This window comes from Gasterosteus aculeatus, chromosome 14 (assembly GCF_964276395.1).
Source record: "Gasterosteus aculeatus chromosome 14, fGasAcu3.hap1.1, whole genome shotgun sequence".
Lineage (NCBI taxonomy): Eukaryota > Metazoa > Chordata > Actinopteri > Perciformes > Gasterosteidae > Gasterosteus > Gasterosteus aculeatus.
In genome coordinates, this window is record NC_135702.1 from 10,054,662 (window position 1) to 10,071,906 (window position 17,245).

General features: G+C 46.5%; 1 protein-coding gene across 1 annotated transcript in view; it reads left to right on the plus strand.

Moving 5' to 3' along the window:
- The window catches only part of LOC120832044 (matrix metalloproteinase-17), a 50,795-nt gene that overhangs the window by 15,729 nt on the left and 17,821 nt on the right, over nt 1-17,245 (plus strand). Inside the window, exons 2-3 of the mRNA XM_040198061.2 lie at nt 11,988-12,120; nt 12,941-13,076. Of these exons, the coding sequence (XP_040053995.2) occupies nt 11,988-12,120; nt 12,941-13,076 (269 nt within the window). The remainder of the gene's footprint in view (nt 1-11,987; nt 12,121-12,940; nt 13,077-17,245) is intronic.

Sequence of the window (17,245 nt, forward strand, 5' to 3'; positions counted from 1 at the left end):
TCCTTCACTGCTCCATATTTACCAGGACTGAACAAATGGCGGCCTCCATTAGCCAGGCGCGTCTAGGTCACTCAGTGTCGAAGATCCAGGAGGCAGAGGTACCGATTTTAATCGCTTCTCTCTCCCCGTTTCCTCCGCCTGCGTCGGCAGCCGAGTCTCAACTCTTCGTAGAACCAGCTGTCTCTAAGCCGGGGATTAAATGATTCACTTACCAGCCGTATTTTTAATCCTCGCTGTCACACTCTCACTCTCACATGCGCACGTACGTGTGTGTGTGTGTGTGTTTGTGCGTGTGGGCGCGGGCACGTTGCCGCTTCCCTAAATTACATTTTATTTGAATCGTATCCGAGTGTTAGATATGTGTAATTAAACATTGACATTCGGCGTCGAGTGGCGAACAAGCACATCCAGCAGAACGTACCCTCCCGACGAGTCGGCCGCGCGCTCCATTACCAGCACGTTAGATGGGAGCACTCGTCTAATGAGGTGATTGAGTGCTCCGGCAGGCCGGGGGTGTGAGCCATCTGCTCGCCGACTAGTGTCTTTTGAGTCCGACAGATTAATGTGATCGCGTGTCACCGCTCGGCCGCCGGTCCGCTTCGTGCGGATCGAAGCTGAGGCGGATGTGCTAATCGATCGATCGATGGTTTCGGTCGTTTAACAACCCGGAAGGCGTGAATACGCCAAATCCTTGATTCTCCTTCCTTGGCTGGACTGGACGAGGTCGGTGGTTTTTGGTTTAGGACCGGGAATATCAGATGAGGAAAAAGAAAATCGCGTATTGTTAACTGCTGATATGTGGTGATAAAGTCCTCACAGAGGGACCAAAGGGACCCGGGAGTCCATCACATCACATTTAAAGAGACCGCAGCAAGACGATGTTCCGTTGTGCTTGTTGGACCAGCTGATCTAAGCATGCATGAGGAGTGTCAGGTAGAGTACCGTCTATCTGACTTAACTCCCGTTAGAACTAAATCAATGGATCAATAATAATAAGTTAGATCTGCAATGCAGTGGGAAAATAATCAAGCTGATCTGAGGAGAAGGTGCAACACATCTTAAGGACGTTTAGTGAGTCATTTTATGTCTCCCGTTTTACTCACTTGGTCGGGATTGGGACGACTGTTTGTGTGTGGTGTGTGAACGCTAAGTAAAGATGGCATAACATGAATTGTTGTGTAATTTATACCAGGCTGAGATTGGGCACAACATCTTCATCATGGACGTCTGACAGAAGAGGAAAGGCAAATCTCCAAATATTGATCCATTTTGACGGATTTCAACCTTGGAGCCCCGTATTTCGCCCTCACAATCTAGGTGTGCGAATCCGCTGAGTCACACTCGATTTCCGCCGCTGGCATGAGGCTGTTATATGACTAACACAGACATTTAGGGGACCCCTCCTGTAAAGACTGTACTTCTCTGTAACTGTAACGTCCGGTGCAACCTGTCCATGCGGCCTTGTGGTTGGCAACGCCCCCCCCCCCCCCCCACTACCCCCCTCAGCGACATAGTGACCCGAAAGGAGCTCAAACACTTGAGTTGATCTTCAGTCATAAAGCTGCCACACAGCTGTGAATGCGGTGGGCTCATTTCCAAGCACTCCGTCCTGGGAGGAGAGGAGACCCGTGTGTGTGTGTGTGTGTGTGTGTGTGTGTGTGTGTGTGTGTGTGTGTGTGCGCGCCATGCGTGCGATCGGACTGCAGCATGGAGGCTAAGCGCCGACCGACCGAGACTCTGGCGCGAAGGCCGTGCCGAGTAATAAGCGGTGAAGTGCTCGGCCGGCACCTTTCAACCCGCGGCTAACCATCTGTTTCAGAGCAAACCCCCCCCCCTCCCCTCGCCCAACACGACCCCGCCCTCCCCCCACGGGAAAATGATACTGTTCTATCTCGGCCAACAACGTCCACCACATCAACAGCTTCTTATCCGACGCTCAATCCCTCCCGGCTCAGACGAGGTCGGATCAACTGAAGCGGCGTTATGTAAAGACGAGATTCTATTTGTTCCGGCTCCCGCGGCGGAGCGCACGGAGAAGTACCGTTTGAAGCAGACGGCATCCAGCCTCACGTCGCCACAGTAATGCTCAATATACAGCACAGGGTACATCATCAAATGAAAGTACCCAGTTTGCCATTTCACTCACTGGAAGGCACAGAATGTGCAGCTGTGGTGTGTTTGGCTCTCTGCTGTCCACAAGTATCATCTCTAATACCTACTTTTTATCAGATAATGACTGCAATATATCTAATGTATCTTTTGTGTGCGTTCTGCTCACAAAGCGCTTTCTCTGTAAGCTGCAGCCGGCTGTAATGTCTGCTGTTTGTTGGTCCACAAAGTGAAAGGTTGATTCAATAATGTTCTAGTCCACCTACACGGGAGGTATTGCTTTTATTCACATATATATATTATATATATGTGTGTGTGTGTGTGGCTTAGCTGGTCCTGATGGCAGGTGGCACTTGGCATGGGGGCCATCAGATTAAATGGAGCCTTCAGCGTATGAATGGGTGTCAGTGGGTGACTGACATGGTTGAAACGCTGGGAAGGCGCCGTTTGAGGGCAAACAGCGTTTTTCCATTTCCCATTCTCTCGTAAGCCGACCGTCACACACTTCATGTGAAATTTTGAGAGCTTGCCAGACTATTTGCAATTAGCTTGAGTTAATGCCCCGGTAAGCCCGGGTAATAGCAGCAGATGTCCGAAGCATGTAGACGGCAACAGGTCTGGCCACTCGCTTTGGCAGAAAGCTACAAAAACTAGACCGCCGTTTCCGGCAACAGGAGACCCCCCGCCGTGAAAATAAATAAATTAGTAAAAGGCTACAGTGATCATTTTCATTTGAAGATTGGATCCGGGAGGCACAAACCATCCCAATATCCCCATGCCGTTAATGCTGCATCAGCTTGGAAAATTGGCGGCTGATGAATAAAGAATTGGTTTGATTTGAAATTTCTGAGCCAAGAGAGGAAAGGAGAAGGTCGACTCGGCGGAGGCGTACGGGGGGGCGCAGCCGTGCACGCGTGGAGAGATGGCGTCGACGGCTGTGAACTTCGGGCGCCTCCTTGATGGAATTCTTGGCATTACACCGCCGGCTCAAAACCCCGAGGCAGTGAGGAGGAATTTAACGTGACGTAAGGATGCCCTCTGAACTGTTTGGCTTCCCCACTTGTTTTCAACTTTAAGTGACAATTTTTTTTTATTAAATAAGAATTTCATTGTGTCAAATACCTTTTAAACATTACAGGGGCGATTTATACTGGCTGAAGTATTGAGCATTAAAACAAAAGGAAAGGACCATCGTGTTGATGAATGTTGCTTGAACACTTACTGCAGCATCAATCCTCTTGGACGTCTGCCCAATGTGATCTCGGAACAAAAGAGTAAAAAAATGGATGGAAGTCCAGTCTGTATTAAAACTCGCAAGGGCTTCGATAAGTGTGCTATTAGCACGCACATTAATATTTACACCGGGCGAAGATTTTGACTTTGCTGCCCTTCCAACGCTTTTCTTCTTTCTTTTTTTTTTTTTTTAATTATTCCTTTTTAGAAGCAAATTCTTTCAACTGCAATTCTTCAGACGCGGAAGATCTGCAAGTACTTAGCATAGCTATGTCAGCTACGTTTAACCCAAAAGACCATGCAGTTATTTAACAGTCTACATTCTTCAACATGTCAATGCACAACATTTGGGATACATACAAGTGTTAAATTCATTTCTCTTGGCGAAGTAAGAAGGATCTCTGAAAAGGTTTAGGGAATGAGAATCGGCGTGTGCTTGTGTACAAACGCACACGCGAATGAGTGAGTGTTTATGGATTTAAACAAAAGTCTGTTTGCACATCTGGCTTATCTCACTCACAGAGATGGGGACTCATTTGTTTTTGGAAAGCTGTTGAAACTGGAGGACGACTTCATTGTCATCAGCCACCAAAGTGGGCTTTCAAAACTGTTTATTTTATTTTTTTATTCTATTTAAATCTATTACATCAGTCACAAGAGACACTCACCATTTCTAAGGAGAGGAATGATGGACAGGTCCAAAAAAACAAAACTCCTGATCATGTCTAGACAGCCGTTAACGCTTTTTGTTGCTTACTTCAATTTGAAGTAAGTCTGATGGTCCCCGAAGACGCTCTCACGTCCCCACTTCAGACGTCCAATCGACGTCTTGGAGGATTTTGATGTTGATGACAGACACAGCACAAAAATAACGTGACCCCGCCCTTTCAAACATTTTTAATACTGTCAGAATTCAGGTTATGCTTCTTCGCTGAGTCCATGTGTCGGTGAGAGGCGTACGGACGGCACAACTCCACAACATGTCATGAACCAATGCACAATGGGTGAGTTTTTGTGCACCAAATGCCATGGCTACCCATTCAATATATATATATATATATATATATATATATAATATATATTCTTAAATGTCAACATTGCGGGGCCACCAGCGTAGAAAAGTCCTGGAATTTAAATATGTCACTGAGCAAGTGTAACCGCTGACTTCCTGCCGTTAGAGGAAAGTTCAGGACCCCCGAAGTCATTGGAATGAATCCTACGGGGATCCTGATTATCAGAGGGAGAACAAATCAATTGGACCATAGTCCGAGAAGGATCTCTCCTCTGGGGACCCTGGGCGTCACTCGTGACGGACTGCTAACGTGGCTGAAAAGGGAAGGAAAGAGATAAGAGCAAAAGTTGTGTCTTTTTCCTTCTATCCCTCTTTTCTCTCCTGTCTTTGTGCTCGTGGTGCCCACTGTGCGCTGAGTAAGGGAGCGGAGCTCAACCAACTTGCTCGCCATCCATCCGTGACCTCATCCGAAAGATGGGGTTGAAATACTCCAGTCGTCTGGCTCCGTGCCTCCTCGGCTCCACCGCGTCTCCGTTCGCTCCGTTCCCAATCGTCAGCGGGGCCACAGCGCCGGGGCAATCGGCAGAGAAGGACAGCGTGGTTAGAAGTTCCTTAGAGACTTATAAGTACGGCAGACGGCCACATGTGCTGTCAGCGTTGTGCGTTGTTGAGCCCCGCTGTGCTCCGCATCACACACTCTCAACCAGCTTCAAGGCTTCAACAACTCAATGACATTAAACAGGTGTAAACGGATCACAGGAAACGCGTGACACAGGGGACATGTTTTAAAAGGCCGTGCAGTTTTATCACCTGCAACTTCTCTCTCCCACTATCGCCTCCGCCCGGCTTAGTGGAGCTGGAAGACGGCTGCTGGGCCGAAAAGGAAAGCCTTTTAATTTCTTCAGGAAGTGGTGTTTGCTTTTCAAAGTGCTCCGTTGGTTTCCCTCTTCACGTTTCAGCTCCTCAGTCAAACACCCGCCTGATTACATCATTGCAGTCGCAGGCTCCTAAAGTGTGCGATTTCTCAGAATAAGCCGGGGATGTCGAATGGGAAAGCGGCTCCAACTGCTCCGCAGAGCGGCAGCATGACTGCAGCTACAGCATCCGCTCCCTCTTCGGTAATCTCTTTGGTGGGGGGGGGGTGTATTTTTTTGGAGACTAATGTTGCAACACTAAAACCTAAAACACAACGGTGTTTATTTGTTTGCATCAAACTGTGTGCATTAGTGCGGTTATTTATGTAGATATATTCATGCATATATTCAGCAATAGGTAAAATAGGTAAAATTGAGATCATTTCAGATTACGATTGCAAGCTGCTGCTGTCGGCTGCCTCTCATCTTCTTCTAGCAGGTGACTTCCTCCACTTTTACATTTAGTTTAGATTTAGTGATTTTTCCTTTTTTTCCCCCCTCCTCCATCAGTTCTCTGTAATTCTCTCCCTGGACACCTTGCCGGTGGATGATAGAACCACTCACACAAAGGCAGCAAAAGGACACTCCTTGCAATCAAACATTGATTTTAGCGCATCATTATTTCCACATTCAACATTATTAGACATGTTTGTTAGAGACCTCAGGGGTGTAGACAGCGAAAGAATAGCTTTAGTTTGGTTACAAGGAACACCTTAGATTAATCTCAATGATTGTACAAATTGTGCACACTTACATGAAAAAACCCTCAAACAATCTCTGAAGCAACTTGAGGCCTTTTTAGAAGACAGCGGGAAGTTAAATGTCTCTCCGAGTTGCTCCTGTCGGAGCATACATGCAATTTCAGAGCTCCTCCTGAACATTTGTCTTTTCTCACTAGAAGCAGCGAGGCGTTTGATGCGCATCCAATAAAACTCCCGGGCTGCTCGGTTGGTTTGCGAGCTGCTTTATTGCATCACTATTCCACCTTTGATCAGGCTGGAGAGCAAAGGTCAGCCCTCGACCCTGAGCAGTCGCGCATCATTGTAAACACCGGAGCGGCCGCTGCTACTTCATCAAGGAGAGGGGTGGGGGGGGGGCGCTCGGGGGTCAAACGTCCCGCGGTGACTCATTCCTCCTCAGTGGGCCTTAAGGGAAAACAGAGGAAGGGTTTGTCGGACTGGCAGGGATGGAACTCATGGAGCTTTATATAGAGGCCGAGCGTGACCTCTGACCTGCCGGGGGGAGTTCGTCACCGGGAGGATGATACAGAAGGCTCTGTTCCAGGACCAGTTTTAACCGGTCCGTCACCGTGGTCACAGCATTTTTTTTTTTTTATTCCCCTGGTCATCGCTGTGTGACGCTCTTATTTTTCCGGTCTGCGCATGAGACTTTGCCCGATCACGCAGGGACGAAGCTCGAGAGAAACGGATGTGTAAAATGAGAATAGTGGGAAGAAAAAGAATGCAGAGAGGAGACGGAGAAGCGACAGCAAAAACGGCGTAGCTGCAGTCCTCACTGTGCACATATCACAGCAGACACATTTTAGCTCACAGATAATGCAGCGGGCAATAAAACTGCAGAACCTGGGAGGAAACTGGTCCGAGTGGGTGACGGGCTGGAAGTGTGAGCATGTGGATGTGACATACACATGGCGGGGCTGAACTGACAATCTGGGTTAGATTGATGTTCAAGTCCCTTTAAAAAAAAAAAAAAAAGCAACTAAGAAGTGTGGATGAAATGCAAAGTGGATTAGTTTTTTGTGGAGCAGAGTGCTTTGGAGCTTTATCAAAGACTTAGAATATACAGCCTGGTTAGAGGAGACACGTCTCATCTTCTGGGCTGCTTCAACATTAGTTTACCTGAGAGGTGATTGTTCCACTCACATCCCCCCCTCACTGATCCAATCCAGTGTTTCAGAATAAAAGAAAATATATTTTTTTGTGGGCTTAGAAATCCTCAAGTGACCCTCGATTGGTTCATCTGGTAACCCAAAAAAGAGTTTAAAGGTTCTCTTAGTGCAGAGTAAAATCCAAAGGCCTAAATATAACATTTTGTCTAACTGTGTCTATCGTCGCTTTAATAAATACAAGTGTGGATTTGTAATTAATGCAATAAACTTCACTGTGTGAGCATTTTCTTACGCAAGGCCATTACAGCCGAGGAAATCACACTTCCTGTACAAGTGGTCAAAGTATTTATCGATTTGTTATTTCCCGACATATCTCTCTGTTCTTTTTGTACTTTGCATACTATTAAATCCACCAAGTAGGAAGCAGAGTATGGTCCAAGCAGTGAACAGCACGCTGAATGATGGGGGATACGATTATGTTACAGATTCAATAACTTCATCAGTTTGCTGTCTCTACCTCTTAAGTCTAATTCTGAGAAGCTGTTTGATTCCTAATAATAATGAGAAGAAGAAAAGTGAATTGTGCCCTGCACAACGCCGTGCAGGGCACGCACTGTATTAAGAGACAAACAGAAACCGTTGAGGTGACTCCAGGAAAAATAAATGATTTCCCGTGTCGTTTATCATTTGAGGATATTAAAAACTAATCTCGCAATATGAATACCAAAGGGAATGTTTGTTCTACACACTGATTCTGTGAGTGGTTACGTTTTCCGTGCGCCGCCTCGTTTCTGGATGATAACAGTTGGGGGAGATCAAGGTGCCTCATAAAAAAAGCATTGGCGTTTTGAACGCACGACGCGCGTCTCTCCAGCAAACGCTTCAGCCCGTAAACGTGCACAACATTCTGAGCGCTCGGCCCTTTGAAGGCCTACTTGGTCGCTCTCCCTGTGCGGACGGGTCACATACAACAAAAGATGTGCGTTCCCCTGTGCGTCGTCTTTGCACAATGCTGCGGCGCATCCATGCGCACCTTGTTCTCTCGTCGAACGTTTCCCTCTGACAGAGCAAAGGAAGCGGTCTTTGTGGTAAATATTTGATCAAATGACCCACCGATTAAAGAGCAATGCTGATTTGCGCTCCGGTAAAGTACACTTGATCTTCATGGATGATGTTGCAGTCACTTAAGTATTGGTTTGTAATGCAAAAAATAAATCAAATATACATCTAGAAATGCGGTGTTGATGATGTTGAGGAATGAAAGGGAACACGCGGTGAGTAATTGATATTCAAATGGTTTGTTTAATAGGATGAGAGTCTTTTCATTCCTCCAGTTTAGTTTGTTGCCAGCACAACAGATTATTAAGATGAATAACACCCATTAGTCTGCCCGGAATTACGTCATCAAACCGCTTTTTGTGTTTATTAAACTTCAAAATGATCTATAAAACCACCGTCTCATGTAATCAAAACAATTAATGTATGCACGTTGGCCTTCTTTGCTTCATGCTGAATCTACATTTGCAGCGTAACACCATGATAGTGTCTTATTTTTGCTGGAGAAATGTCTGTTAAAAAGTTGTTGCATGAAACAATGGTTGCAGTCAGCTTGAATCTGGAAACGTGTTTCTACTCTGGAGAAAAGTGCTCTCGGAAACTCTTAAAACAACACGGCCCTTATCAATTCAAGTCCCTGCAAAGGTCTGTGTTAAAAACACAAACAAGGAGATGGATGGATGGATGGATGGATGAATGGGTGGATGGATGAATGGGTGGAAATGGATGGATGGACCTGCAGTTCATGAATCCCTTGAGGGATTCATCTCTTCACCACAGCAGCATTTATATACACAGGAAAATAATGAGAGAGTAAACATACTAAATATGGAAAAGCACAATACAAAATGACATTAAATGAACTAATTAAACAATTAAAAAAGAATTCCTGCCTGTCATTGGATGGTGTTCGGCCAATCAGCATAATTCGGATGTCTTGATGTGAGTGATTTTTCTTCTTTCTTTCTTTCTTACCCTCTTATTCCTTTGTGGTCATTATTAATGTGGCTCATGCGTGACTCACGTTCTCTCTCGCTCTCTCTTTCTTCTCCCTCTCTCTCTCTTTCTTCTCCCTCTCTCTCTCTTTCTTCTCCCTCTCTCTCTCCCTCTCTTGTGTTGTGTGGAATCACAGTCAGTGGTTTTGTTTGATGTTTTACAAGCTCGCACCACACATGGCTCCCCCGAGGATGAACCCATCTCCAGACGCCCTACTCCTCACCAGAGGCCCCCTTCCATCTCCCCTCGTCTGCCCCTCCGTCCTACACACGTTTCTTTCTCTTCAGCTCGGTGGGTTAAGTTCTGACTGCACACGCTGACCGCCACGCCGTCCGTGCGGCTCCAGTTGCGAGCGGCGGACGGTTCAGGCAGTAAGTCGGATAATCGTACGGGTTTTTGACAGCGTAGGACAATGACCTTGCCCCCCCTCTCCCGCGTTCATGCACGCACACGCTCACACAGCCTTGAATGCTGATGTTTTTGAGAACCTCCACATTATTAGTCAGACAGCCTCTCTCCGTCTTGACGTCGGCATCTTACTTTCCCTGCTTTGTGAGGCGAAGGTCAAACCCGTGGCTGCACGTGACGCCGGCATTGTGCAGGGCAGAAATGTTGAATTTGAAGATGTGACTGCCGCTGCCGCGACACCCCACGATGACGGCATATTTGAGAATATTTAACATGGACGTCCTCAACACTGCTTAGTTTAGTTTGTATTTTCTCACAGAACCTTTTGAGACACAAGCAGCTCGCTGAAGTTGTCGTGCTCGGTTTGTCGAATCAGATGCTTTATGGTTCCGTTCCACAACTTGGACCAGACGGCAAAGGAAACTTTTATGCCGACCACAGCAGAGCGACCGAAACACGACAGATCACTTCTGCACAAAGCGGCGACTCGATTGTCAGTGTGTGTGTATATGTGTTTGTATATATATATATATATATATATATATATATATATATATATACAGCCTCTATTGCAAGTAATTGTCAGATGTCCCCCTTTCTTCACTGTACACTTTCTCTTCTTCTTCCTTTTTAAAACCTGTAGGGTAATCCAAGGCGGCTATCAGTGCCATGTGGCGATGTCTTTTTTTAAATTCATTCCAAATTGTTGTTGTTGTTGTTCTAGTGCTCCGAGCCCAGCGGAACACCCCTTGAATTGGGTCTATCTGAAATGTGCCGTCCTCTGCTGTAAAAAGCTGTGGGAGACGGCACGTTTGACTGATGCTGTCTTAGTGGATTCAGCACGGACGCGTATGCAGAAATTGCTCCTTCGTTCTCCAAAGGCCCCCCAAGGCGTGCAAGCCTAGTGTGGTTGTATTGCATTTTTTTTAATTTTATGGTGTTTCCATTTCCATTTGTTTGAAGCACATCGCCAGATCTCTGGATATGAAGAACTCCCCCCTCGCTGTTCCATCCATGTTGTTGTTTTTCTGTATATCGTATGGTCTTACGTCTAAGTTTACAATGAAGAATAAAATTGGTTTAGCGGTTGCGGGGTCATGAAGTCCTCGAGCAATATGCTGCTGGGGTGTTTTCTGTAGCCGACCCTGTGCTGCAAGAGTCTGACAGAGTCACCACTGTTATCAGTTTGGCTGATATCGTTATATATGTGTCTTTGGATCTCGCCAAAGCGCTCAATATGCTGACACCAAAAAGTGCGCCGGGCGGTTTCTGAGCCCGAAAGTGCTTTGCTTAGAACCTCCAGCTCAGCAGAACATGTCCAACAATCACATTGCCTTTGAACCCCCCCCCCCCCCCCCTCCCCATCTAGAAGCACGTCAACTGCATCAGGCCGAGCCTTTGATGCTGTTCAGACTCCAGAATCAGCCATTTCTTTTATATCTTCCTTGTTTACCACCACATTTTGTCCCATCATTTTGTTATTTATTTTTTATTTTTCTACCGCAGGGTGTGTGATAATTAACTTGTGCTACGTCTCGATCATCTGCCTTCGGATCTAGGTTTCTACCACCTGGCATCGTCATAAAATAGTTTTTTATGTATAAACACAAGGAGTGCTTATATTGTACACATAAAATATGTAACCCAGTACTGTGAAATAACTTTCTCTCAACTTCTTCTTTCTCATAATCCTGGTGATACACTTGGATGCTCTGTATGTAGCATGTTGGAAAAGTTCATGCTGTCTCCAAATAAAGTATATGTCTCAGACAGTCCAGAAAAAGTAAAAGCAAATCATGTCAAGCGTGAACTGATCCCGGAGCTGTCACCTTGCTAAAGACCTGTCAGAAAGAAGGTGTGTTGGACTGGCTATCAGATCATGGAGACGAGACAGATGGAGGTCAGAGAGCAGGGGAGAAAGCGCTGGAGAGATGGAGAATATAAATAAAATACCCTCATGCATATTGAACACAAGCATCGTTAACGCTTTTAGCGGCACCTCTCCTCCTCAAAACGTCAAAACGTCTGACTTTGTTAGTGTGGAGGGGGAGAAAAAAAACCCATACTCGATTCAAGTGGACCCCATGCTGGACTGCAGAGCCCCCCCCACCCCTCTGCGAGGCTTGTTTATATTCAAAGTTTATTAATATTAAACTGGTCACGTTTCCGAACCGCACCAAATTGCGCTCTGCACTCCCTCCGGCCGCGGGGCAATACGCCCACCAGGCGCGAATTCGATCGGTTCCCGGAGACGGGCAGACCGACTCCTCTCGCTGCAGTTCGACACGTCCGCACACAAACCTGGTGGACGCCGCAGACACCGAACAAGAACAGGCGCCGGGTTTACTTGTGGGAGTTCCTATGAAATGCCTGCGATGACCCTTTGACCCTCTCTGTCTGCCCCCCTCAGGACTGGCTGAGTAAGTTCGGCTACCTCCCGCCCCCTGACCCGGCGACCGGTCAGCTTCAGACCAAGGAGGCCCTGACCAAGGCCATCAAAGCCATGCAGAAGTACGGAGGGCTGAAGGAGACCGGAGTCTTAGGTACGTGGCTGCGAAACGGGAGGACGATGTCGCCGCTTTGGGCGCAACCTGCTGTTTGCGACGCAGAGAGTGACTCAGAGAATAAAAGCCACACCCGGTTCCATCCGAGCAGCACACAGACAAAATACGGCTTTAGAAAAGAGCAGTTTTGAGTCGATCATTTTGACAGAGCAGCCATTCAGCCCTCAGCGGGTAAGATGCATTTCACCTTATTTATTTATATTTAGTGGATTGCATGAGATCACACAGATGCCAGCGCCGCCTTGTTTACATAAATCACACTTTATGTCACACGTAAAAGGCAAGCGAAATGACAGTGCTTGCATGCTAGGTGATTGATCATCGCGGTTAACGTGAAACACTGTATTGATTAGTAAACCTTCTTCCATACTCTCTCAATCGCACACACACAAACACACACACACCACCGCTCCATCTCCCGTACACAACTGTAGAGCGAGAGAGAGAGCGACTGTAATGTTTGACTCTGACTGCTGTGGGAGGGAGGGAGTGCGATTGCGCGGGCTGAGAGGGAATCGCACAAAGCGCGCGTGTGCCACGGAGTCTGGCGCGCGCCCACACGCGCTCCACGTGTGCACACGAGCGTGTGCGGTGTGAGTTGCGGCTAACGAAGCACTCATTGGCAATCAGCTGTTGAACCGTGGCGGTTGAGGTCTTCCACTGCGTTGATGTCAAACATCATCTGTGGTCAGGTGTTCCAGCAGCTGTCATGACGTGCTATTCACTGCGTTGCGTTAATATTTGGTGCGGTTAATGTTCCTCCATTAGTCTGTCAGTTACCCGTCTTCTCCCCCTTCAGACCAGTCCACGCTCGGCCTGATGAAAACACCCAGATGTTCTCTGCCAGATGTGTCTGAGGCGGAGGGCACGCCGGGCCGCAGGAAGCGCGGCCTGAACCCTCAGAACAAGTGGAGCAAGAGGCATTTGTCCTGGAGGTAAGGATGAGTGAAACGCACCGGCCGTGTGATTGACACTCTCTCGGGTTACGGAAAGAAAAATGATGTCGAGGTCACTCGCCATTCACACGTGCAGTCGCGCTGAGTGTTGAAGGGTCCTTCACAAAGATGAGGTTGTCAAGTCGAATGTGTCCAACTCGCAGGCGACTAAATAAAGGGTAGATACCATTTTTCTTTGTGCAAGTATGATATTGCACGAACACACACGACCAAGCTTTCAGTGTTTGTGTTTAATCTGTGTTAAATAAGCGCAGGTTATCACAGCGTTCTGCTCAGTCCCGCTCACACAAACCATCACTCTCTCACTATTCTCTCCTCCATCTGTGCAGCCACTGTAGATTAGATTAGGCCACTCTTCCTCAAGGCACAAATCTGTCTGGATCAATTTTGGCTCTGGGGAAGTGCACAGAATGGCTTTTCTTTGCACCCAGTACGGTAATTGCATCTGATGGTCTATGCAGTTCTACTCCAACACTCCCTTTATATGATTCCTAACAATACAATTTAAAATTAAAATGAATTATACAGACTGCACTGCGCATGATAGAATAACTCCACGTGGTTAAATGCAGCTGTGCCGTCAGGCAACGCGCCGCTCAAGTGTTAGAACCGCAGATGACGACAGAGCAGAGCCTACGGTTGAGTCCCCCCCAGCTGTCAGGGCAGTTTTCAGTGGATATCAGCTGGTGTCGTATTTGTTGACCTGTGAGGGTGGATAACAATCTGCACATTAACGCGGTGGGTACAAACACACACACATGCAAAATTGCCCTCAGCGGCTGTTAGCTTTCAGCTGCACCGCTCCGAGGGGATACAGACACATATACTCACATACCCCTACGTAGATATGCACATATACATGCATACATAAAGACATATATACACACATGCATACACCGACATACACTCACACCCAGTTGAACATGTAAACAAAACAGAATAATTTCCCTCCAAAAAATTAGCAGCCAAAATAAGAAAAAACATTATAATAATAATAAAGAAAAGCAAAAAAACCTACTCCTACTACTCCATCTATCGCTTAAGAGGCTGTAATGCGAGCCATCACATTTTGTCTTGTTTCTTTTATTTTGATAATCAGATTCACATCTCTTTTTTAATTTAAGTTGAGGAATGCTCCTACTTTTTGATATTTATTCTTTGTATTTAAATTTCCATTAGAATTAGTTTATCTACTTTTAATTTCATATATTTTGACTAACATTCCTGTTATCATATATTTTAATTTTCTATTTTAATTTTCTTCTCCAATTGTCAAATGTAAAACTGCTGAGCTGTTTCGGTCTTTTTTGTTCTTTGAACCTCCGTCCGCCTTTTATTTCTGGCACGTCAGTTATCCGTGAAGCCCTTTGAACACACCTCGATTGATTGACACGCTCAAGAGTTTGCCCAGAACAAGACTGGGAGGTGTGACCAGCACACCCGATATGCTGCACCTTACTTCTCTCTCTCTCTCTCTCTCTCCCTCGCTCACTGCTCGTAAAGGGTCAGTGCTGCCGCCCCCCCGCTACCAGACGCACGCCGGGGTCAGCGCTCCTCGCCGCCGCCCTACCGTTGTTTCCCAGGGCCGAGCGCAGCGCTGTCAGCTTGTTTTGAATATGCGTCGCTCAGCCAGTGACGGATGTAAATTTCTTGCAAAGTCTGTAATTAAAATACTCATAAATGTTTTAGGAGAACTAACAGCCGCATAATGTATACAAATTAGGCCGCGTTGGCATTCACAAAAAATACCCCCCCTAAACAAGGTGCCCAAAGGGAAGTTAAATTTGTGTATACTGTTATTTCATGTTTTTTTCTCAGGGTGCCTTTCTTTTACTTTATTGCCTCCGTTAGGAGGAGCAGAAAGGTTGTCTATCGCTGACAGGTTAGCCTGGCATTTCAGCTCGGCGGCGTGTTGCTGTGCCAGGAGCTGCAGTGAGCGCCAGGCTGCCAGATCGCATCGGAAGCCGACAGGTCGGCTGTCAACTCGCCGGCTGCGCTCTCCGGAATATGTGATGCCGGTGGTGCTCCGTGCGCGGCGCCGAGGACAGATTCGAACCACCCAAACGCGTGTTTGTGTAACCGAGGTAGGCCCCACCCGAGTCACGGTGAGGGGGGGCCGGAGCACGCGGGTCAAGTGGGTCACCGGGACCGCAAAACGAAGCAGGATGCGGACAGTGAAGCAGGAGAGCGACGAGGTTGAAGCAGATGACTGAGCAGGGGAAAAAAGCGAGTTGAGAAGAACATTTATCTCTCTATTTTCTTTCTTCTTTGGTGCTTTTTATGCTCCACACGGAAGTAACCGATCAGACTGCAACGGGGACGAGCTGCGAGGGATGGATCCCGTGTCACCCGGAGCAGGATGCTTATGGTTTATTGATCACACCGCGGCGGCGTTTGCCCCGTGGCGTGGCCCCGTTGAAGTAATCCACCCACTGGAGGCTGTCAGTCCGGGACTCGGGCGGTTCTCCGGGGGGTCAGGACGCGATTGCATCGGGGCTCTCGTTAGGTCTCAGCCCGAAGCTGGCAGCGGTCCAGCATCGCACCGCGCCGAAGCTGTTGCGCGTATCGCCAACATCTGCTTCGGGGGGAGCCGGCATGCGCAGAGCGGTGAAGACCGGCTGTTTTTTACGACCCAAATAGTTTATTATCTGACTCTTATCTCAGCACCGGCGCTGCCAAACCAAGACTACCCAATATCACACGCCTGAAGATGCCTTGAGCTTGGCCTCCGCTCAGCTTTGTGAAATACCGCCGACTTTTCAGTACCTTTCAGCCCTCACATCTGTGTGGAAGAGGCCACAGAACACTGGAAATACAGATATATATATTATAGATTTTTTTTTACAGCCTAGAGCTACTGCCAAGAAACAGCTGGCAAAATGGAAAGTGTTTTTAATATTTGTTTTTAGTTTCACTCACATTTTTAGAGTTTTGTCTTATGCTGTGGTTCATCACTGAAGCCTTCATATTGAACACTGTTGCACCATAAGGGGGGTTTACTGAATTTAATCAGAGCACCTTTTTATCCATGTTCAAGATGGAAAATTGGTTCCTTGTTTTCCTCTTGTTTTCTTTTTATTAGATAGATTTAAATTGTACAATTGAAACCGTCAACATCACCTACACCGTCCTGCACCTTTTTTCTTCCATTGCATCTCCTGCCTTTATTCAGCTCCAAGGTCCCACTATTGTTGCTACTTTGCAGAGAATATTTATATTATCTGCGGCAGATAAGGTACCAAGGTTGTGAATTCGGCTCAAATACGCCATTTAAAGGTGAGTTTGGAGAGTAAACGTTTACATCGGACTGGAGGCGGAGGAATACTTGCATTCACCTTAAAGGGCCATTCAGAACACAAAGGAAGCTCACCATAGAGGTCCCATAGGTATCGAGTTCAAGGATGTGTGGTTCATAACAGGAACAAATAGAAAGGCTCTATAATATGATAGAGCCTTGTGGATACTACTGCACATAATAAGACTAATCCACAAATACACTCTGGAGTTATGTTAATCTCAGACATCAAACACAGATTATACAGCTAAACTAGCGCCAACAAGCTTTTATAAAATCAAACAATATGCCGTGAAAGTCTCATGAAGTGTACATTTAATTAAAAAATCATAGTAATGTGTCCAGATAACGCAATGCACGTGAAATGCACTGCAATAAATTGATTTAGCGGTTATATATAATATAGCCATTTAATGGCCTTTTAACTCGACAAATGTAAGATTAGTTTTTTTAAACAAAGGGAATTAAGAGAGGTAAATGCAATTTCTCTGAATACATTTTACGCTGCTTTAAACAAGGTTGATTTGGTCACAAACCTTATTATACTTCAAGCATATATTCCATTGATTGTCCAGAAAGCTTCTTTTTTTTGTTTTCTGGGTACATAAAATGTTCTGAACATTGTTTCAAACATAAACCCACCAAGTTATTTTGCTGTGATGACCAAGGACACAATGAATAGAAGGGATTTAATCTTCAATAAGTGTAGAATCGTATTGAAAGCTGTGACATTGACTGGAGTATTTCCTCTCTTTGCCTGCCTACTTTCTTTCCCTGGGAAAAAAACAAGCCTTTCTCCCTCCTCCTCCTCCTCATCTTCCTCCTCATTTTCCTCTTCCTCCTCCTCCTCCTC